Below are 22,311 nucleotides of genomic sequence, written 5' to 3' on the forward strand. Positions count from 1 at the left end.
GAAAGCAATACTAAGGCCGAGTTAAGCATCAAAAGTAACCTGCAAAATGTCTTCAAGAACATGCGACTACTCTTCCCCATCAGCATCAGCACCCTCCTCGTCTTCTAGATCCTCTATAGCATCTTCCACACCATCTGGAACCACAGGAACCACAGTGGTTACCAGCTGTGCAGGGATACAGACAACAGGAACGCTAGCACTTGCCCCGGGTGAATCTTCAGTACTATCCCCTGGCAACAACAACCCTGTAAAGCCCAGTAACTTGCCAATGGCATGCAGGCGGCGGAGATGGTGTTCAGTGAAGTGTGTGTGAATATTACGATGAATGCCAACTTGATGGGCAAGCGTGGGATGCACAGTTTGAAGCTGTTTCTTGCAGGTGTGCAGGTAGAGATTCTCATCTCGCAAGTACGTTACCATTCTCTTAATCTCAACATTGAGTTGCTGAATCTCTTCTTGTGTACATTGCATTTTGAAGTATGTATCCATGGCCAAGCGGCCGGTGGGTGTGGCCCAGGCACATTGAGATATATCTTGACGGGCATCTCGAAGAAGGTCGAAGTCAGAGAGGAATGCATATTCAACCACCTCATCCCATGAAAGTGTTGGATGAGGTGGTGAAAGTGCCCACGCTGCAGCATTGTAGCGGTCAAGGGCTGTCTGAATAGCTGCAGAGCGAGCCTGCAAAGCTTTTCCGATATGTTTTTGTAGTTTATAACCTAAATTTATGGTAAGCAGTAAGCTCACACAAACATTATGACTTACCTGTCCCTGCACGGTTCATATTAGAAAGCTCAAAGATCCGAGCAACTACCAAACCTTCCAAGGAATCCAGTGCCCGCTGAAATTTCTGGTTTGCTACAAGGTGACCTGCATCCTTCCATTCTGTATCTTCCAGTGTCCATTGACAACTCACCCCAAGCTTCACCTCACCTCCTGCACAATTTTGAGGTCTTTCTCATAGTTCTCGATGGCATGGCGGTGAGCGGTTTCATTTCTGATAGTCATTGCAACATCACATGATCCAAATGATGCAGTGGATGGGGTGGATATGCTCCAAGGTGCGTTGGCGGCGTCTAGGTCATTCCTATTTGTTTTGTTAGTTTTATAAGTGAAAATTAAGCAGTACTTACTTGCTTGCTGCTAAATTGACGAGTTTCTGCCAGTATTCCATTTGCAAGGTCTCATGTTTCAGTTCCTCATTCAATGACATTAGGTAATCATGTTCATGAGCCAGCCAGCTTTTGAAGACACTGTCATCCATTATGCCAAGGTCACGCATGAGCCATGGAAGTGTCGACTGTCCATCGAGCAGAATATTGAGGGCCTGCTTATAGTTGTTGTGTAGGAATGTAGCTACAGATATTCATCAGTTGACATTTGATAAAGTATGGATTGTTACATACAGAGGTTGGCATAAACTTCGAAGTCATCTGTGTGTTGAAAATAGTTGCAAATAGCTTGGCATCGGTGAAAAATACTTGAGTAGCGAACCGAGGATGCGAGCGCATTTGATTTTGAGAACATTCGTTCACAGCCCTCGAGGTCTTCAAGTCCGAGACCTTCGACGTAGGTGGTGAGATGATCAAGCTGACACAAATGTTTGTGTGCATGTCTGTGAAAGGCCCCAACAAGGGATGTGTGGTTAAGCTTGTGCACTGACTGACCCAGTATACTTCAATTCAGAGTCGTCTTGAACCTGCAGCCAATATTGTAGCCACCGCCAAGGTCCTTCCTGAAGACATCAAGAAGCTTGGATACCACAGCCAATGGATACTTCGACCTGTAATATGATTAGCAATATAGTCAATGTAAAGTGCGACACTTACTGTTCGCCACTTTGAACCATGTCCGCAATTACAAGAGAGAACCCATGGCGACAGATGGCCATGAAAATTCCAGACTCATCAAAGACACTGAACCATGTCCGCAATTACAAGAGAGAACCCATGGCGACAGATGGCCATGAAAATTCCAGACTCATCAAAGACACCCGACATTCTTCTGGTTTTATCATCCTTCATGTTATTCCAACAGCCAGCGCATGGGTTGTCCTAACACTGAGTTAATTTGTAGTATATAACAAGCTATGACAACTGAGACTTACCTCGTCATCACCTGACAGCATATTGACAGAGTTGCCTGCAAAGCGGTCGACATACTCCCTCGTCAAGTACCGGTCACTATCCACAACTTGCATAGAAGGCAGCTCAGCAGATCGTTGGTGAGCAATCATCTAGTACATTGTCTGAGTTGTCCTGCGCAAACTTCTTAAGCACTCGTTTGAGTGAGTCGTTGCCTTCCATTGTATAGAGTCATTGGAACCTTAAAGGTGCTTTGCCTTTCAGCATGTAAGTACATGCCAGACAGACATGCATCAGCCACCAGTTAGGGTCGCTCCGTCCAATGGCTTCATGCATCAGCATGTCAACCTTAGCAAGAATCTGTAGGAAGACGTCAAGGGCAATTGAGAATTGACGTGAAAGATATGGGTAAAACTGAACCTAAGGCAGACATCAAATTTCTACGAACGAGGAGAACACAAAGTACTCACACCTTGTAGGTCACACAAGGTTTTCATGTACGCCTGGATAGAGAAGTGTGGATTGTGCTGCTGTGCAATACGGTAAAAGTTGAGGGCCTGCATTATGACCCCAGTTGATGGGCTGATGGGAGAGCAGGGGACAACCCCTTGGCGGACGAGTGCCGAAGCAATGAAGGAATCTGTCGACAAAATAGTCAGAGGCAGTTCTTTGGTGTCTAATCCATCACGTCAGCACAGATGTAGCAGTAGTAAGTAGTACATCATTAATAGAAGCGGCTGCTCATGAAACACGTCCACGACTTTGATACAAATTGATCCCACATTCACGTCCTCCGGCATTCTAAAGCCACTAGAGGTTTCCTGCCAGTAACACGCAAAAAAACCTCAACCATCTGATGTGACATTGGCAAGATGCCAGTCTAGGTAGGCACACATTAATGCCGGCATCTGCTTGTCAAATGCTTCAGTGCACCACTGGGTCCTATCACGCCTAGTCCTGTAGTCTATTCGATGAACATGGGACTTGACCTTATTTCTGATTGAACTTATCAGCACTGATTCACAGTAAGTCTAAATCCTGTCTACTCACACATTCCAGAAGTCACCAATCAATTGTTTGGTAAGTTCATGTAACTCTCCACCTGCATGGCTAATTTCAATTGACTCGGATCCGTCCAAGATGCTAGTGCCGAAATCGTCGTCACCATTGAACCCATTAAATGCTATATCATCATTGGGATGTTCGCCCAATGCTTTGAGTGCATGTTTTTCTTCCAACATCATGGCTAGGTAACATTTTTTTCAGTTCTGGAAATCAATTCTAATAATGAAAATTACCTTGCATGCGAGACCGCTTGTGGGTCTGTACTTCTGCTGCTCGTGCACTGATTTGTCTTGGTCCTAGCACCTCCTGCATTGGTCGTAGCCCACGGTTCGGGCCTCGGTGTGATATGACATGTCGGATCTTCAGGGAGGTGAGTCCTGTCTGATTTTTCAGCTGTTTGTTGATATGCCCTTGCACCATAGAATTGCTTTCGGAAGTACTGGCTCCATCATGCAAAAACATATGCACGAGACACTCTGTTTTCCACTCAATAGTAGTACTGCCTCAATCTCCTGCATCAAGTTGCATAATGAGCTCCACCAACACTGCTACTACCCAAGGTAAGCTTCCAGTCTCCTCATTTGCAATGTGTGGCACAATACTGACTTTTTTTTTCTTTCTGATTTTCGAGTGTTTAGGTTCACGGCAGTCAGAATCACTGGTGACTCGCACCTGGACTACCCGAACAATGCAGACACTCTCACGGCAAAAGACAACTTGAACAAAGACTACAGGGGATGCTACAGAGACTGAGACAGTCACTGAGAAAACTTGCACCACTGACACCGAGGTCACTCAGACAATCACTGGTTCAGTAAGTATTTCTTGCAATCATTTGGGAACTGTGTTCTGACGCTTCTTAATAGTATGATCTCCCCATTGTAAATACCCGAGTTGAAGGGCAGTCACAAGGTACCCCCTTGCAACCCCCTTCTTCACCAACAGATTCTGCTAGTTTGGTCGTTTCAGGAGCCGTCAGTCTAAATACTATACAGACACCTCCCTCGACACCTACTTCCACATCCCATTTGAGTGATGAGCTGTGGGCTCAAGTGGAGGACTTATCAGGGCTTGTAGATGCTATTGACTTGGGTGGCACTTGATAGTTAGATATATTGTAGCTTTTGGTTTATGGGTGTCCTCCCAACACCATCTATACATTACGGAAATCCTGCTACCCGACGCCATCTATATATTATATCCTGCTACCAATGCCCTCCCAATGCCATCTATATATTACAGAAATCCTGCTACCAATGTTCTCCCAATGCCATCTATATATTACGGAAATCCTGCTACCAATGCCCTTCCAACGCTGTCTATATATTATGGAAATCCTGCTACCAATGCCCTTCCAATACCATCTATATATTATGGAAATCCTGCTGCCAAGTACCAGTATCTAACTTACATAGGTAAAGTAGTAAAAATACTAAGTATTTCTGATAGCAATTGAAGAAGAAATCTGAGGAAAGATTGTGTCCCGAAGTGTCGCTGAATCTGCATTCATGAACAAGGTAAGATTATGTCCCAAAGTGTGGCTGAATCTGCATTCATGAATTACGCTCTATCGACTGTATAGCTTACAAAAAACTTTTGACTTCTCTTCAACACCTCACATTATGTGCACCAAATACAAAACTGCAGAGGAGTGTCGAGAAGCACAACTTAAATCAAAGAAAGAGAGCTATGCATGGTACATTTGTCTCTCAGATCTCATTACTTGAGCGCTGACCATGCACTTCTAGTCACCGACTTCAAGAACAGGTGAAGTCGTGCACACAATGGTGCTGTCGTAGGGGGGCAGAACTGGTAAGTGCACTCTCACTAAAGTCATGTGTGTATTACATATGTCTGCACTTAGGATACTCAAGATCTATTTCAGCGTCTTGATAGCTTATGGTTAAATCTAGGCTACTGTGCAGGGACAACCCAATACGAATGGTTGGAATCAAATGGCATGTTGATCGTGACTGCGGTAGACCAAGAGGGCTGGGATTCGGTCAAGCCAGGATGTGATGCAGGGCTTGCTGAGGCCAAGGAGTTGCTTCAGCAGGCATACACCTTATGCACTGATGCCTGTGCAGTTGAGGGACCTCTTACAGATCAATTAAGAGATGGAATAGCATCTGCTTTAGATGCAGTCAAGTTGCATGTCCATGCATGGGAGGAGTTGTTGGTATTGATGGACCTTGGAGTTGAGATGTACTTTGATGCCCTTCATTATGATTCACTGGTCTGGCAAAGTCCCAAATAATGCGCAGTTGATCAATATCCCATCATGTTCTACATATTGAACAACAAAACACATTCAGACTAATAAAAGGCAATGCAGATGGTCGTTAGTTCATGCAGATGCCAACATGGATAGATCATTTCGCTGTTGCTTTCCTCCTGCCAACCTGGGCCTGGAAACTGCTCTTGATCGCATTGACGGACCAATGTGAGCCACATTAAAGCCTACCAATATAATAACACAACATGAAAGATAAATTTGCATACACCTTCACGGAGAATTTGAGGAGGTGCGATCATGTATCATTTACTAGTGGAAGTGAGTAATGATGCATTTGCGGCAAGGTTGGAAGCAACCTTTGATGACCAAATGCTCTGAACCAACCATCCACTGAACCTGCGGTACCCATTTCAGCAAAGAGGAATTGGATGATGTGCTCTGGTTGTCTGATGACCAAACACCCTGAACTGACCAAACACTGAACCTGCAGTACCCATTTCAGCGAAGAGGAATTGGATGATGTACTCTGGTTGTCTGTGATATCGATGGATTTGCAGCATGGAGTGACGTGTAAAATCATGTTAGGAGCTGACGATGTGGGTTAATATAGATCGAGAAAGGTAGAACAGCGAATGCATGCACCTCTAGAGGCTCTGGGTAAGTTGGTCAAGACTCTGCCGCTGGCAAAAGCGGAGGCAAAATGACTGTGTATCTTAAAATAGTGTAATCCAAAATAGTACGTAATGCAGGTGTGCTTATTGCGCGTGCCAAAGTGCATGTCTGCTTTGTATCATCGAGCTTACCTTAGCATGTACCCTTTGGCAGCTACCATTCAGTTCTGGCCACTCATTGCTGCGACGCAACATGGATCCCATTCAACTTACCAGTACTCAAGAACAACCGCTGTGTTGTTTCATCCACTCGCAGGTAAGATGCTATGTGGCGCTATATGTTATAACTTAGCAATATACCTACAAGTTCTACTACACCAGCAACAACCATGTCCTACAGCATGTAGATGTGATTCTTCTAACTGGCAATGGCTGGGCGCCATTTGGGGTGTGAGCTAACATACTTTCTATTCATTATTTCTCCTACTAATGTACAGATACTAGAATACAACCCTACATTCCTATGTCAGTATGTCCTTTGTGTCAGCGCAATTGAAATGATGAGTTGACCTTTGCGTACCATGACACATATGCTGTACCAATCTAGCCACCATTGTCAACGTTCACTCAGGAAAATGCCTTGAAATGGCCAGTCAAGATGCTGAGCATCAGTGCACGTCATTTGGTTCCCATGAGTGCAGCCAGTGTCATCACCCTGTTGAAGGTCGCCTCATCAGGGGAGGTTGGCATGCACGTGATACTCATCTCAAGACCTGACAATGGTAATAATATTTTTTCTTATTTTCCACATAAATTGACGTGTCCTTTGCTTGTTTGACAGCGTGTCGCAAACTTCTTGCCATGAGTTCATGAGCACAACATCTCTCCAGCATGGCCAACTTTGTATTCCCCGACTCGGATCCATTATGCTACAGCGGTTTCTCCAATCCATCGAGTAAGTGATTGTAATTTTTGGTGTAAGGATTCTGATACTGACTCATGTCCTGCTCAAAGCACCGCAACAATACCCTCCTCAATTTTTTCCGATGGGACACTCAACTGACCTAACCCAACTGTCCATGCATGGTGTGGAGTTCGACCCACACCTCAGCTTCACGGAAAATTTATTCAATGGACTCAACCCTTACGCATTCACACCCTCATTGGACCAAACCTGGGACAATAATGTTTACCCGCAGCTGCCCCCCCTAGGGCAACTTCTCAATCAGCACAATATGCAAGAGTCACTGTCACTCCCCCAACTATGCCCCCTAGGTCACTTTCTAGATCAACACGATAGCCAATTTGAAGAGTCGCCATCACCATTCACTCCCCCAAACCCATTGGCTCCACATGACACAACTCTAGACATGTCTACAATCTCAACTCTCCCAAACTCATTGTCTCAATGTGACTCAACTCGTGACAAGCTGACCCAGACCTTGCCACCAATCACGCCTACAATATCAACTCCCCCAAACTCATTGTCTCAATGTGACTCAACTTGTGACGAGCTGACTCAGACCTTGCTACTGACTGACACATCAGAGCATGTTCTGCAACAAGGCGCCAGTGAAACGGTTCCTGATGCCAACAGCTCCTCATGGGCCGCAAGAAACCCCAACTGGCCGGTGCTCACACCTTGTGTGCCCCTCAATGCTGCTCAGAAGGCACGTGCCAACGCACAAAGAGCATCCCACAAGATTTCGTTGCAACAACGCAAGGAGGCCGAAGACGGACTGCATACTGCCATCCAGCAACTGCTCTCAGAGCATAATGAGAAGATTGACACCCTCGCACTTGAGCGCGGCGTCACTGCAGATAAGGTGAAGAAGCTCATGGGAGCTGAAAAACACTACAAAGGGAATTGAAATGTTCAACTCGCCAATGCTCTCATGCATGCAAAAGCTCAGGAAGTCAATGCAGGTGAGTTGTTGTGCTTTCAGGTGTCGTCATTTCCTGATTGAAATAACAGATCAACCTGGCGGGGCAAAATACTCACTTTATGAGATCCAGGACATGGTGAAGTCTGATCAGAGCATGCAGAACCTGGACATCGAGGATCAGCAAGAATATATTGACAGACTCAATGAGCATTGAGCACTCCAGAACATGAGTGTTCGCACCACCAACTCAGCAGCAGTGCATGATGTCCAATCAACTTTGGACAATGTTTTTAAAATAGTAAGTTTTGATTTCATGCCAGTCTAACACTTAGCTGACAAATGAGTAGCTTGCTAGTCTCGCAGTTCGAACTGGAATCTATGCGTGTGTTTTTGCCTCACATGGCCATGTATACGACACCACACAGGCGACATGGTTCGGGACGGACAACGTGATGGACTTCTGGGAGGATGTCTTGCAAACCGAGGCTGACGAAATCATGAGAAAACTAGAACAATGGGCGTGTGTGTCAGGTCGAAGTAAGTTTCATGTTACATGTTTTTATACATACACTGACTCCTATATACTAGGCATCAATGAACGTGAAACAGTGCAAAACATGCAACATATTTGCACACGGCTCCTTAACTCAGGGCTAAGTATGATTTTTTTTTCGTTATCACACTAAAATCAATATTAACTGCCACTTTAGGGACTCTAATAAAGAGATGCGACATCCGCATCAACTACACAAATTTCAATACTGCTATCAAGGAGAAACTTGGGATTGATCTAAGGGGCTGGCCCGAGGATGTCCTGTTCCAGTCTCCCACAAGCATCAATGATCTCAACACCCTTCGGAAGCTGCGCGATGTGCTGAGGGAGGGCTCCTGCCACTGGTTCCACATGACTCCTCGACAGCGTGATGAGTTTGTCATAGGACTTGCTGCACGTCACAAGAGAGGAGAGGTCATCGGCAAACCTCGCAAGAAGCGCTCTGATGCAGGGGTAGCTCGCAAACAGAAGGGCAAGGAGAATGGTCATCCGACCAAGCGTGTACAAGCCTCCAGGACATCTGCCCAGGCTCCGAAAAGCTCAGAGTTTGTTGATACATCTGAGGAGGAGGACACTAGCGAGGGAGAAGCTTAATTGTTGACATCATAGACTATATTGTTTGAACCCTCATATTCTACCTAATAATATCAGTCTCTACCTATACAAAAAGGTCCACCTCAAATCCACGCATCCAGTCGCGAGAATTGCGAGCTTGCTGTCGCATACAGTGAGCACGAAGGTTCTGACGTCAACAGCAGTGACATGGCTTCGGATATTACACCCGGTGCCGGCAGGATCTAAATATGGCAGCAGGCACGTGGGGCACAGCAGCCACTAGCCGACACTGCCCGCAGCCTCTAGTAGGTAGCCCTCAGCACCCTCCAAGGGCACACAGTATTGAGTATTTATTCATTTGGGTGTGTAGAGCCAAAAGCTACTCGACTTAGATGCACCAGCACACCCAACTGTCACATCTAATTAGATCAGGTACGTGGGAACTACAGGTGCGTTTTCCCAAGAGGAATTGAAAACCTGACAAAATTTGAGTGTGGGAAAACTTTTGGACAAAAGTAGCGGCCTCTGGGTGAACCGCACCATACATAAGTTGGGTCACGGGCAGGGTCCAACACTACTCAACACCCACAAGATCCCCAATGGAAGGATATACTAAATGTATGGTCCACGTCAACTTCAAATGGTACTGACCATCCATCTCTCTGCCTAGGTCAACACAAGATGTCAGGGGTGCTGGATGTAGCAAAAAAACATGTATCTCACTTTGAGAGGGCAGCTCATGCCAACGTGGATGATGAATGGGCATATGAATGGCGTGGCAGCAGTCGCATTCTTCAAAGACGACGGGTCATCAGTGGTTCATGGGATGGAACCCTGTGAATTTGGGACATGAAGAAAGGAGTATTGGTAGGAGGGCCATTCAAGGGACACAAGGACAAGGTGCCATCAGTGGCCATATCACCAGATGACAGGAGAATTGCGAGCGGTGGAGATGATAAAACCATCATCATCTGGGACGTCAAGAGCGAGCAGAAAGTATTTGAACCGCTGGTGAAGCATACAGACACGGTGGTATCTGTGTGCTTCTCACCCGACGGCAAGAAACTTGCAAGCGGGTCAGATGATTCGACAGGTGTTGTATGGAATGCAGAGACCGGCACTGTCCTCGCGACACTCAAGGGTCATAGTAATTACGTGCTGACACATTGGGGTTATCGATATTTAGGAGAGGTTTACATGTTGTACTAAATGTGAAGAAAATATTTGGAGTTTGAACTGACATAAAAATGGGCATATAACTTCAAATTTAGTCAGTGTTGTATGCGAAATCCAAAATATGAAATATCCACAGCTATTTTTCCACTGACTATATGTCAACACAAATAGGAAGTATAATCAGATTTTCAGCGTCTGCTTGAATTTTTAATTTAATTATCACGTAAAACTTCAGATGAAACTTGAAGTTTAATCTCCTTGCCACTGTTTTAAGTTTTGTCCGACAATTAGATGTCATCAAAATTTTGAAGTTTATGCCAGTGACAAGATGTGATGACGAAACTTGAAGTTTCGTCCTTTGACAAAATGAATCGCCCGATTGTCGCCTGCTCATCACCCGCAGCATGCAGCACAAAATGGCAATCATCTATGATAAGTTGACCCCTGAGATCAATCTATTACTCAATTGTAGCCCGATCATGTCCTGACAACTAACATATGTAAGGACAGAACATTTGATCCCGCAGTACATATAATATATTCTGGCTCTGTCTACTGGTTATCAATGCAAATAGGAGTGTAGCACATTCTCATAATCATACTATAATACATATGCGATACAACAGCACAACTATGACTCAGTCCAAACTAGATAATCTTGTCAGTATCAATGAGGCAGTTTGGTTAATAACTCTTACCAGGTGCTCTAGTCATGAAATCATAACACGCCACCGAAACATTTTGCATCATCTTGGTTGTGCCAGGGTTAAATTTGAGGGAGCACTTCCACTGCATGGAGGTCATTGGGCCATTGGCGTCATCGGTGCACAAAAGTTGCTTGCAAGAAACTCCTTCTCTGATATTGGCAAGATGGGTTTGGAACCAATCTTCGCAACAAGCAGACCAAAAACCGATGTTCAAGCCCGATGCATTCCAAGCATGCGGCCGAGGCCACCAGGATGATACTACTACATCCGTGCCCTGAGCTAGAAAGTGTGAGTATTAATATTGCTACGATCGATCAATCTGTGTAAGGGAAAGCTTTCCCTGGTGCACGTAGTATGTCCCGCACATAAAATCGATTTCTTCTTCCGACAACCCATCATCATAGTAAGTCTGATCATTGCTGCACAATAGGAGACCAAATGGAACAGCTTCGGGCGAGATACCATCAAGGACAGATGGGAGATGGTTGAAACCGAGGCTGTGCAAAGCCAACCGCCATATGAGTCCCCCATGCAGAAAAGCAGCCCTTGCTCGGGGCCGGTTCATAAAGTTGTGACATAGCTGCTCGTATACGACGTAATCTGCGTATATCGCACGGAAGGGGAATTGTCGGTGTCCCAAGGTGTAGGTACGAAGCTCAGTAGGGGGACGCCGCAAGTTGGGTGCGACGGTCATATGCTGCAGGGTCCTAAATGCTATACCTCTTTGAAGGAGAGCAAGCGTGATCTCCTGCATGTTTGAACCCCAGTTACGTCGCAGGCACATCACCACGGTAACGGGGTCAGGAACAGCCAATGTCCAGACAACATGATTTGGGGATTGGCGGGGCTCAATTATGAAGAACTGATGTTGTGATAGCTGGGTGTAAGAAACTTGGATATGCGCATGCGAGATTTGTAGAGACAGATTGGGTCCTAAATCCCAAACATCAGGCAGTATTAGGCTGCCTGAGTCAGACTGCTTGAAGTTTACCAAAAGCGCGATGAAGTTCATAATGCTTTGGCGTTGTGGCTCTGCGATTGAACCTGTTTCAGCTGTCGAATCGCTGACTAGCTTCCGAGTATGTTCCCATTGCATCTTCCTAGTCCATTCTTGCATCTGTGTCGATACATTCAGAGGAGACAAGACAGCTGCCATGGTTCAATATCCAAAATGGTAATGTAAGACAGGGATGAGTCCTTCAATACTCACGTGTCTCGATGCAAGTGAAACCTCATTGCCGAAGTATTTGTATATGTCCTGCGAGAAACTGGAAGGAGTAGGAGGTGGAAGTACAGGGGGAGTGACTATAAGAAGTGGAGGCATGATGTCATTGTTATCTTCCCGATCATCACCGTCAGGGATGCTAGTTGGGTTGAGGGCGCGACATAAGTCCTACTGGTTAGAAAAGGGATCAAAGATTCTAGTTTCCTTGTTGTAGTTTCCCCAGATTTCCTCTACGCAAGCCTTTGTGATGGGGTGGTGCAACAGGAATCCATCCTCATCCTCGTCATCATCATGGGGTCGCCATTCAAACACCTGAATTGTGCTAGACCTCCCAGGCATGTGATGATTCATTGCCGAACGCTCACGACCTAGATGTGCCTGCTGTTGAGAGGGTGATTCCTTCGTCTCCTTCTCCTTGTTCCGCGTGGCCCGATGGGCAAAGAACGCCTTGAAATCTTCACCATGCTTCTGACTGCTATTTTTTGGGGGGAGCGGAAAATGGGAGAGGTCGGGCTGCGATTGAACAATGGACATTGGTGCCAGATTGTCCGACTGAGTGCCCCACAGATCGTTTGATTGAGTTCCCCACGGATCATCATTAGATGGATTATCATCGTGCCTAACTCCCCAAGTATTATCGTCCTGAGTGCCCCATCCTGACTGGACGCCCCACTGAGTCTGAGTTGCTGCAGCGATATCTGTTGTTGAAGGCAGGTATTTTTTCCAGGCCTTATCGTGTACCATATTAGAAGGCCAATACACCCAGATTGGAATTTTGAAGCTTTCAAACATGGTCACATCTCCGTCCCAACCCAGACCGTGGGCACCGTTGATAATCATGCCAGTGCGCGGTACAGCATCTGTGAGATCCCCGACGAATGTGCAGGAGAGTTCGACCACCCATGCAGACGGTATGGGACATTGAGGGTCTTTGGTCAATAGAGAGGTCCAGTCTGAGGGACCATCATTGGGTCTATATCGACAAGCCATGATGAAGTATGTGCAGAGAGTTGCGATACCTGAAAATACTGATAAGCCTCAATGCATCACAACAGAACAAACTCCATACCTACGAATGTGTCGCATGATCTCAGAGCGACCTTCTTTGCAAGCGTCACATTGACATGAGACCTCAAGTACCCGTAATCTCTCAGAGCTCGTGGGGGTTGGCCATACCAAGGAAAATGCATGTTCATTGCTAGATGTCCCTGACACCAAGCTAACTTCTGCTCCAGAGCCTGCCATGCTTCTCAGACGTCCTTGCATAAGATATAGCAATGATCGGGTGTCGCCTCAATTGGCACAGAGAAATAGGAATGATTGAGGCACCCGAAGATGGCACCATCAAACACAGGGTTTTGGGGGATGATAGGATACCATGGGTGCATTTCGTATGCCCACTGGGTCGTTAAGGCGTCTCGGATGTTGTTGGAAGAACCATCAGACTCTAACACTGGGTTCCAGGGTCGAGGGATGGGAGAAATAACAGTAGGAAGCGAGGATGCATCAAAGGAAGTGAATATTGCCCCTTTGTTTACAAAGACGCAGAGGTTAGGAGCCATGAGCAGCACGGCAGGTGGCGGATGAGAGCAGACTGAGCGTTGCGCGGGCAAGAAGAGCAAACGAACAACAGTATAAACCGTTGTACGCAGCAGGCAGGAGGAGTATATGAACAACAGTATAAACTGTTGTATGCAGCAGGCAAGACAGATAGATAGTATGCACGAAGCAATTAGTAGATGGGTAGAAAGAGGAACAACAGTAGAAACTGTTGTATGTGATGTAGGGGGGTAGAAAAGGGAAAGCAAGTCTGTGGTATGCGGGGTTTAAATTAGAGGCCTGACTTCGGGCCACAAACCCATCAATGGACTTAGTGGAATCGCAGAGATTGTGGAACACCAGAAATAATATAATCATAATGGCAGAGTAAATTTCGATTGTCTGCTCTCTGGTCTCTGAGGGTTGTGCAGAGAGAAAATGCAGGGGTACAAATAAATATTAAACGCTAAGACATAAATTTGAAACCAAAAAAAAACAAGGCTCCTCATAACAATGGAAGAGGAAGAGATCATTTGCGCGCTAGTGGAAATCAGCAGCTGGGTGATCAAAACCGAAAGCAACTCTTAGTATCATAAGAATAAGAAAATCAACAATAGGATTACCTGCAGTGGGTGCTAATCCTCATCAGAGCGGGGTAGGCGACTTTGAGTTATTGAATGGAAAGGAAGCAAGACAACAACACAACACGACAGTACATACCATCGTGCCAGGAGAAGAGAGGTGATAAAGTATATGGGCCATAGCGCATGGGAAATGAGAACTTGGTCAATTCGGAGGGTTGGAATTTGCACGTGACTTTATTTGCAGGTGTTTGTACTTTCCGACAAATTGATTCTAAGTCCCATCAAGCTTATTCTATCCTAATCCTGTATACTTAATATGTATACTTTCTTATACTTCAATTTCTACTTGGCGCAATGGTCTGTACTGTTGCATCTATCCCTGGTCCTCTCCTCCTCTGACATGACGGTCTGTACTGTTGTGTCTGCTGGACTTCGACTGGGTTCATCGTCTGGACCAACTCCTTCCTCCGACTTTCCTTCCTCTGACTTTCCTTCCTTCGACTTTGATTGATCCCTAATGTGCCCTTATCCTCTCCTCCTCTGACACAATGGTCTGTACTGTCGTGTCTTCTGGAATTCAACTGGGTTCATCGTCCTGACCGACTCCTTCATCTGACTTTCCTTCATCCGACTTCGATCGACCCTTAACGCGCCCTTATCCTCTCCTCCTCTGACACGACAGTCTGTACTGTCATGTCTTCTGGAATTTGACTGGGTTCATTGTCCTGACCAACTCCTTCATCCGACTTTCCTTCATCTGACTTCAATCGATCCCTAACGCGCCCTTATCCTCTCCTCCTCTGACATGACGGTCTGTACTGTTGTGTCTGCTGGACTTCGACTGGGTTCATCATACTGGACTCCTGATACGGCAGTATGTACTGCCATATCATCCTTTCGTTGTCGCCCGACTCCTCTGTCCAACTTCAATCGATCCCTAATGCAAATTTGAGGGATGAGTTTTGAGACATGGACTGGTATGTACTTGCATTAATTCCATCGCCATCCTGACTTCAATCTCGCACAGTGCTGACATCTACCCACTTGGTGAGCCACACCTTTGGCGCTCATGCTGCACATTCAATATCTTCAGGAGTACAAAATGATGCCCTACACTACCGCAACTCTCATCCACTTAAATCTTCCATCTGAGATTGATAACCCCTCAACTTGACACTTGGTCAAACCTGCAAGCCATTCCTCATTATACAATGCTTTAGGCAACCCATCCCCTTCTTTTCTGGATGTCGTTGGATTCCTGGCTGAGCATATCCATTTCATCGGCTTTGAACCTTGGGGGGCAAAGATATCATCATCCATGATCCTTTGGTGATCAATAATATCCAATTCCCATTTGATCGCACGGCACCAAGTCATGTTCTTGACACGAAGAACCGTTTCAATATCATTTTCCACATTGCTCTCCTCTGAACTCATGCCGTCTTCTCCCAACGTCCCAACTAGTTGCTGAAGCCACTGCCAGGCTGGGAGGTTTTCCTCATTCTCGTCAGTCTGGTACTTAACGAGATGGTCAAGAACCTTGACTCTGTGAAGATATTTCTGAGAAGGTGTCAGTACCAGATTAGTATGGAGTTCATGAACATACATTTTTCCGACGCGTTGTTTGACGAGTCGCTTTCAATGTCTTGTCTTTCTCAGAGATCAGCCTCTGCTCCACCTCTGCAAGAGTCTCCAATCCACCCTTTGTGGTAACCTTGGGTTGTGCAGCCGTCCACACTGTAACGCAGGCGTTTGTAATGATCTTGAAGAACTTCCCTCATATACGCCTCTGACCTTCGGAATGGCCAGCTCTCTTGGTCACCCCTTCTCCGCAATTCTTCAAGCAGCAAGCCAATGACTTTATTGTTCCAGGGGCTTTTGGACCCACATTTGAGATCAAAGGCGAGATCTTTGTAATTGGGACCTGGGCCGTCTTCATATTCATATGAGTAGACATCCTCACGACTAGCTGCCTGATGGAGTATGAAATCGGTGTCTTGAGAAATGTTGAAAACATCTTTGAAGAGACACCGCACTTCGCTCTATACATCACTGTAAGTCGCAGCTTCCGTACCACCTTTTGACTTGCCAAAAAGAAGTCTCTTTCATAGCTTTTCTCGGCCACCTTCTCTTGCTGGAGTTCTTTTTCCTCCGTCTTTCTCCGCCAGGGACTGTGCTTCTTGATAACTGGAAATTCTTTGTCAATTAGAACACATCTCAGTGCGGCTTCTACACCTCTTGCAATTGCGTCTTCCATCGTGGTAGCAGGAGGTGTGTCGTGTTGTAGATGTGGTGGTGCGTCTTGTTCGGACGAGTGTTCTTGAGGTACTTCCTCTTCGTCCACCTACTATCGTGTAAGTTTAAATCACAGTCCACGGCATCAGATGCTTACCTCCGCTACTAGTGATACAAGGTGAACCCTGTGCAATATTCTGTGAGTTTTCTTTATCCTCTTAATCGCATTAAGGCATGAGGTACCTGATCATGGTTTTGCAGATGGAGACGATGGTTGTCCCACATCTCTCAGCATATTGGGGTTATTATCCATTTCTGTGACCTCGTCTTGAAACCTGTGACACCTGGAAAATCTCCATTCCATCTTGGCCAGCTCGCTCTCTTTTTCTGCCTGGTGAGTATTTCAGTATATTTTCCATTTCTTTAGAAACATGTTCTCACCTTCAACTTGAGCACTTCTTGCTGTGACCTCCGGTCCATCTCAGCAAATGTTGCATTCTCACGCTCTTGAGACTGTTTATTGTTATTTACTGTTTTCCTGTCAAATCATTCACGTCACCTCTTCATTTGTCTTTCTCTTCAACTCTTCCTCGTGTTGGATCAGTTTTTCATTCAACTCTGCTTCTTGCCATGCCCATTCTTGTGCCAAGTAGTCGTGAGCATCCTCTTGGATTTTCTGCATAGTGGCCTTTATTGCCTCATGATTACCCTGGCCGAGTGCTTCGCGAGTTTCTTTAATATGTTCTTCAAGTTGCTGCTGCTGGACATGGGTCCTCTGTCATGGTCATAAGTGTACATCTGGTGGTCACATGCTGCAGAAGGAATTACTCTGATTTCATCATGGGCCTTTGCTAGTTGCTGTTTCATGTCGTTTATGTTGCACACATGTTCTACTTGTTGATTTTCCACCTCCTACAGCGCCCACAGGTCAGATATTGGTGATGTCCAGTGAGATACTATGGACCATTCTCATATTGTTGATCAGTTGCTTTTGACTGTACATGGTGGTGCGTAATGTCTCTGAGCAGTCAACTTCTTTGATGCGACACTTGTCAGGTAGTACCTGGATAAAAGTAAGTCCAACATTAACATTCATTCATGTAACCTAGACATACCGGATTGGTGACTCGCTTTTCCCTCTTGTCGAGTGGAGCTGTTGGGGGCTGGCCTGTGACATTGTCCAAGTCCATCCGGGAGGTCCCCCTCTTGCCCAACCGAGTTGTCCAAGTTGATGGCTGGCCTGTGACATCATTGAAGCACTCTTTGAGGTTCATCTGGGAGGCCTCTCCTGATACCTAGAACAGACACTGAGCCCAGCATGATTCTCGTTCGCTCAATGAATATAGACATACTATGCTAGCCATCGTACATTGTGGTGTGTCAAACTGGGATGTGGTCTGACTCTCATCGTATTCCATATTGTTGTCTTCGTCAAATAAGTAAGTATCAGTGGCTGTTTGTATGTCCTCCTGCTCAATGTGAATATGGCGCTGTGTTTCTGACATGGCAATGGAAGTCGGCGTCATCAATGTTTGACCTCTGGGCTCAGCATGGATCCTACTTATATATGGCCACCATCATTGTGTCTAGATTTTATTATTCTAATAACATTGTCGCATGATCCCCACTTTTCGGTCACTGGTGTTTCACCTTGACGACGTTGCATTATTCGTTTTTCAGGGCCTTCTGTGATAGGGCTGTCATTTCGGGTGTTCCGCCTTGGTAGGTAATTGTCGTAAACGCAAATTAAATGACCAAGTCTAAATACACAAAAGAGTTCAAAAATGCCTACATGCAGGCAAGGTATTTACGGAACTGCATTTATTGTTCTGGTCCCTGCATTTCGTGAAACAAATAAAGACAATAGAAATGGTGATCGGTTCGTTTATCTGTTCTTTGGGATGTCTGCACTCTGCACGGGGTACACTCAGTTCAAAGTAAGTACTAAAAACTACTATAAGATCACCCACTTTCATCACCCACTCTAGTCTTTCACTGCTCACTTTCAAGTTTACCGTTCACCGTCCACTCCTTGTACTCAGCGCTGGTCGCCTAGACTCATCACCTAATTTCATTTGTCATTCCTGTGCTGCAATGGTCAACACTCACATTTATATCTTCCCCACGTCATCTGTAAGTCATAATCTCGCTTCTCTCTTGATTTTTGCTGACATCTACATGAAGACTGCTGAACTTCATTTGTGGTGTAGGCTATATTCTTCATTGTGGAGTAAACCTCACCAGGTCACTATGTTGACACGATGCTCTGATCACTCACGCAGTGGGAAGCGCTTTCCTGTTCCCGAGAGCCTTCTGGATTGTGCAACTGTGCAGCCTTATGTGCATAACTGTTTTGTCACCTTGCATGAAGGAAGACATGTATATCAGTTTTTTATTTTTTTTCAAGCGGCACTGCCATCTGAGAGCCAACCCACTTCTCAGCAGCATCGACCATACATTCCGAGGTGATGCAGTTGTTATGAGGATTGGGGCTGGCGCCGGCTCTGTTGTGAACATGTGAGGCAGGGATAATTTGCTTGCAGATTTCATCATGCATCAGTAAGCATCACTGGATGTTGATTCCTTGATTCCTCATTGATCTAGAATCCATCAGTTTTACACGAAGTATCAGACATCATCCTCAAGCAAAGCTCCCACGTAGTCTCACCATCATGAAGCCCTTGAGCACTCGGATCAACCACTGGCTGGCTGCACAGCGAGGTAGTTTGATTTGAAGTAATATATAATGATTTGTATGTAATACATTATGAAGTTCGCTGTGATGGCACCATTCTTGTCACATGCATTGTGAGCGCTGGACGGGATAGTGCTATGGAAGGGACAGATGTGACAGTACAGACTGTCGCACCATCGCACCAGGGGAAGAAGGGAAAATAAGCTTAATTATCACACGAGACCAGTTCATCAGAAGTTTTAACACCCATAAATAAAGGAACATTATCACCAAACTCAACCCTATATCGACTCAAACTTTAAACTTCTATCAGGGCCCAGCACTAAGCTCTTACTACTCCTGATCCCATTGATTTGTTTTTGATAGTTAGGCGTGAGTTCGTGATAAGCTGGATAGCAGATATGGAATTGATATTCCAGCTGGTTCGAAGATACATGAGTTACATGACGATCAATATCTAGCTATTTGTCTCCGTGGATGGCGCTCCGCAAGGTGACAAGTCGGCAACACCAACCCTAGTAATTCAAGTAAAATGCGGTACACAGGTGTATAGTATGAATCAAGTTTACTGTAGATTGGTATCAGTTATGAGCTTCGTAGTAGGATTATCCTCACTTTCGATGAATTTTTTGTGGTCCTGGTCTTGCCCACAGCCATCTTTGCTTCCTTCTGCCTAGCACGACCCGATGTATATTTCAAACGCATCATGATCATATTGTTCAGCGGCCAGAAGCCACTGTAGTTTTCTAAGTCCAGGAAAGCATTGACAGCCTGACAAATGATAAAATTGTGGACAACTGCCATCCATAGTCTACTCACCTTGTCGCGCACAATTTTCAGGAGCGTATGGTTTTGGGAAGAAGCACATTTGGTCGTATCAAGATGTTCTTCAATGAGGTGGTGCATAGATTTCTTACAGGTTCATGAGCAAATAGCATGCTGTGGTGGGAGCACATCACTCACCTTGAACTTAGCATACACCTTTGGGTTCCAGTCTAAAGCCTCGTGAAGTGTGTATCCTCCATGCCCTGGACAACCAGGTTCACCAGGGGGCTTGGGTATCTTTGAATCTTCCGATAGACTCTCAGTCGAAGTTGAGGAGCCACTGTCTGATGCTGAATCCAACGAATCCAATGAATCTGAGGGTATGGGCGTTTTAGAATGGGAACGTGAACACTTGAACGATTTCTTTGAGTATGGCGAGGAAGAGTGGTCATTCTTGAACAGCCGTACTGCAAGTTTGAACTCAGGTGCCAGCGTGTCCTTGAGTTGCTGGTGCTTAATATGCTGAGTGGGTGGAACAACAGTACTGATTCTGGAAGGAAGAATCTCGTCAGCAACGAGCATAGTTGAGTGGTGAGTGCTGCCAAATAGTTCAAGCTGGTCCGTGAGCATCAGAGGGAAGGGAGGTGGAGCACCAGGCTCTTGATCACAGAAAGCAGGGACAGCGTTGTATTTGTTGAGCATGATGTTGTGGTTGCGGCAATGTGAGCGGGACGACTAGGGCAGGTCAAGATATTGGCCATGAACTGTAATAACCTCTAATGTGATTTATCCCCAAATGACACCACTCAATGTAGACCTATATAGAGATTAAACAATAAGGACAATCAACAAAAGAAGTCGCCTACGAGATCAAATAAATGAGTCCTAGATATAATAGAAATATGAAATTGTCACATAAGCATGAACACAAACATCGGGAAACAACAAATGGCGGGAAACAACAAATGGCTAGCAAATTGCCATGGAATCCACAAAAAGTTGCAAAAACAAATGGGAACCTAATATAAATAAGCTGTGAGCAGGTGAACTGGCGACTACAACCAACCAGATTGTGCAGGCAATAATGTCTTTATTTGCCTCATCACTCTTCGTGAAATCAAAGCAACACTTCCAACATCAAATGCGCCTTTCGACATATGGCAGGTCCATTCATGCACTTGCAATATCTAATGATGGCCAAGCTCTTGCATGCAGCAGTAATTTGACATGCACTTTGTCATGGGAGGTGCTAACAAACAAGCAGGGACCGAGGGCATCAAACTCTGGGATATCAAATCTCGGAAAGAACTTACATGCTCGATTCATCACCACGAGTCCTGAGGCACAGTCAGCTGCGCTGTCTGGGTCACAACAAGATTGGGCATGGCAGAAACCCTTTGTTATGGAACTGGGCTGGGCTATGTTGTATTCTTATGACGTAGCCATGTAGATGTGAGTGTCCTGGTCTCATCATTGAACCTTCGGCTAACATCCAACAGATGCATTTTCAGGAGATCTGTGCTAGGAGGCTTGGATCAGGCTTCGAAATTACATGCATGGTATGGGATTCAACATCCTCCGAAACGACTACGCGGATTGCAGTGGGAACAAGGGACAAGATAGTTCAAGTCCTCATTCTCAACACAAACTCGCAGCTGCAGGCTGTGTTTTCAGTGCGACTTGATAACACAGTGCCCAAGTCTGTAGCATTTGCAGACAATGGATGTGTCTATGTCTTCGGACTGTATGATTGGAACTTCATCAAACTGAAAGGTGATGATGGCACAGTGGTGAAGGAATATAGCTGCCAATCAGTTATGTAAGCGTCCATGGTATGTCATTGACAAATGTATCACTGACCTTCTTTCAGTGGACATGCAGCAGTCAACCAGAAGAGGAGCGTCTTCATGGTGGACAATGCTACCGACGGTTTTACTTTATATCAACTTGAAGGTGACAAGGAACCAGTTCGAACACTTATGACCGCTGCTCCAAGTGTGTCTGTCCCCAAGCAGGTGGCATTCGCCGCACAAGGAAAACTGATCGTCAGGGGGAGTGATCATGGATTGGTGTATGTATTCGAGAGGAAATCAGGGAAGTTATTCGAGACTCTTTGTCACTCCAATATGGGCTTGGTGCAGACAATAGCAGTAGGTGTCAAATTATTCAAAGGGTAGGATGGGTACTGATTATCTCCCAAGACGCATGATCTTAACAGGCGCTGTACAGTCGCCAGTGCTTCACCAGTGCTAGGCCATGGAAAGGCTACAATCAACTTATGGGTCTATAACTATGGACCGGCAAAGGAAACTCTTACCTCTAAAGATTCCCGGCCTATGTCGCATGTGATTACACATGTGTTCAAAATCCTGGTTCATTTTGGTGCCTTGGTGGT

At 45.6% G+C, this 22,311-nt stretch overlaps 9 protein-coding genes across 9 annotated transcripts; 4 read left to right on the plus strand and 5 right to left on the minus strand.

Moving 5' to 3' along the window:
* Window positions 1–66: 66 nt before the first annotated feature.
* On the minus strand, window positions 67–3,328 carry EDB91DRAFT_1240413 (uncharacterized protein; the record flags this gene model as incomplete). Its single annotated transcript, XM_041322020.1, has 13 exons — window positions 67–719; window positions 766–953; window positions 1,134–1,356; window positions 1,407–1,675; window positions 1,700–1,783; window positions 1,830–1,916; window positions 1,981–2,054; window positions 2,108–2,183; window positions 2,326–2,504; window positions 2,555–2,760; window positions 2,854–2,905; window positions 2,948–3,080; window positions 3,135–3,328. The coding sequence occupies 13 exons, from the start codon at window positions 3,326–3,328 to the stop codon at window positions 67–69; spliced, it is 2,418 nt and encodes an 805-aa protein (XP_041168941.1).
* A 350-nt stretch (window positions 3,329–3,678) lies between these two features.
* EDB91DRAFT_1088832 (uncharacterized protein) lies at window positions 3,679–5,406 on the plus strand (the record flags this gene model as incomplete). The annotated part of the gene is made up of 8 exons (XM_041316519.1): window positions 3,679–3,709; window positions 3,884–3,963; window positions 4,016–4,241; window positions 4,271–4,564; window positions 4,732–4,845; window positions 4,898–4,916; window positions 4,949–4,961; window positions 5,014–5,406. The coding sequence occupies 8 exons, from the start codon at window positions 3,679–3,681 to the stop codon at window positions 5,404–5,406; spliced, it is 1,170 nt and encodes a 389-aa protein (XP_041168942.1).
* A 274-nt stretch (window positions 5,407–5,680) lies between these two features.
* Window positions 5,681–5,965, minus strand: EDB91DRAFT_1064859 (uncharacterized protein; the record flags this gene model as incomplete). The annotated part of the gene is made up of 1 exon (XM_041314751.1): window positions 5,681–5,965. One exon carries the CDS (start codon window positions 5,963–5,965, stop codon window positions 5,681–5,683), a length of 285 nt encoding a protein of 94 aa, XP_041168943.1.
* A 922-nt stretch (window positions 5,966–6,887) lies between these two features.
* On the plus strand, window positions 6,888–9,029 carry EDB91DRAFT_1088833 (uncharacterized protein; the record flags this gene model as incomplete). Its single annotated transcript, XM_041316520.1, has 8 exons — window positions 6,888–6,951; window positions 7,545–7,822; window positions 7,910–7,922; window positions 7,972–8,018; window positions 8,106–8,180; window positions 8,308–8,419; window positions 8,471–8,539; window positions 8,593–9,029. 8 exons carry the CDS (start codon window positions 6,888–6,890, stop codon window positions 9,027–9,029), a joined length of 1,095 nt encoding a protein of 364 aa, XP_041168944.1.
* Window positions 9,030–10,850: 1,821 nt separating this feature from the next.
* Window positions 10,851–11,567, minus strand: EDB91DRAFT_1064857 (uncharacterized protein; the record flags this gene model as incomplete). Its single annotated transcript, XM_041314749.1, has 2 exons — window positions 10,851–11,147; window positions 11,223–11,567. The coding sequence occupies 2 exons, from the start codon at window positions 11,565–11,567 to the stop codon at window positions 10,851–10,853; spliced, it is 642 nt and encodes a 213-aa protein (XP_041168945.1).
* A 3,764-nt stretch (window positions 11,568–15,331) lies between these two features.
* EDB91DRAFT_1088835 (uncharacterized protein) lies at window positions 15,332–17,961 on the minus strand (the record flags this gene model as incomplete). The annotated part of the gene is made up of 11 exons (XM_041316521.1): window positions 15,332–15,781; window positions 15,828–15,958; window positions 16,016–16,565; window positions 16,614–16,641; window positions 16,801–16,847; window positions 16,898–16,969; window positions 17,016–17,231; window positions 17,285–17,368; window positions 17,421–17,519; window positions 17,572–17,751; window positions 17,809–17,961. 11 exons carry the CDS (start codon window positions 17,959–17,961, stop codon window positions 15,332–15,334), a joined length of 2,010 nt encoding a protein of 669 aa, XP_041168946.1.
* A 279-nt stretch (window positions 17,962–18,240) lies between these two features.
* On the plus strand, window positions 18,241–19,354 carry EDB91DRAFT_1088836 (uncharacterized protein; the record flags this gene model as incomplete). Its single annotated transcript, XM_041316522.1, has 5 exons — window positions 18,241–18,393; window positions 18,467–18,589; window positions 19,000–19,015; window positions 19,061–19,177; window positions 19,230–19,354. 5 exons carry the CDS (start codon window positions 18,241–18,243, stop codon window positions 19,352–19,354), a joined length of 534 nt encoding a protein of 177 aa, XP_041168947.1.
* A 382-nt stretch (window positions 19,355–19,736) lies between these two features.
* Window positions 19,737–20,618, minus strand: EDB91DRAFT_1088837 (uncharacterized protein; the record flags this gene model as incomplete). The annotated part of the gene is made up of 3 exons (XM_041316523.1): window positions 19,737–19,922; window positions 19,971–20,063; window positions 20,115–20,618. The coding sequence occupies 3 exons, from the start codon at window positions 20,616–20,618 to the stop codon at window positions 19,737–19,739; spliced, it is 783 nt and encodes a 260-aa protein (XP_041168948.1).
* A 791-nt stretch (window positions 20,619–21,409) lies between these two features.
* EDB91DRAFT_1064858 (uncharacterized protein) lies at window positions 21,410–22,093 on the plus strand (the record flags this gene model as incomplete). Its single annotated transcript, XM_041314750.1, has 2 exons — window positions 21,410–21,735; window positions 21,787–22,093. Coding segments are annotated over 2 exons (633 nt in total), but the record flags the coding sequence as incomplete, so codon positions are not given.
* Window positions 22,094–22,311: the final 218 nt, after the last annotated feature.

Source organism: Suillus paluster (genome assembly GCF_016628075.1).
Source record: "Suillus paluster strain FC165 chromosome Unknown EDB91scaffold_236, whole genome shotgun sequence".
NCBI lineage: Eukaryota > Fungi > Basidiomycota > Agaricomycetes > Boletales > Suillaceae > Suillus > Suillus paluster.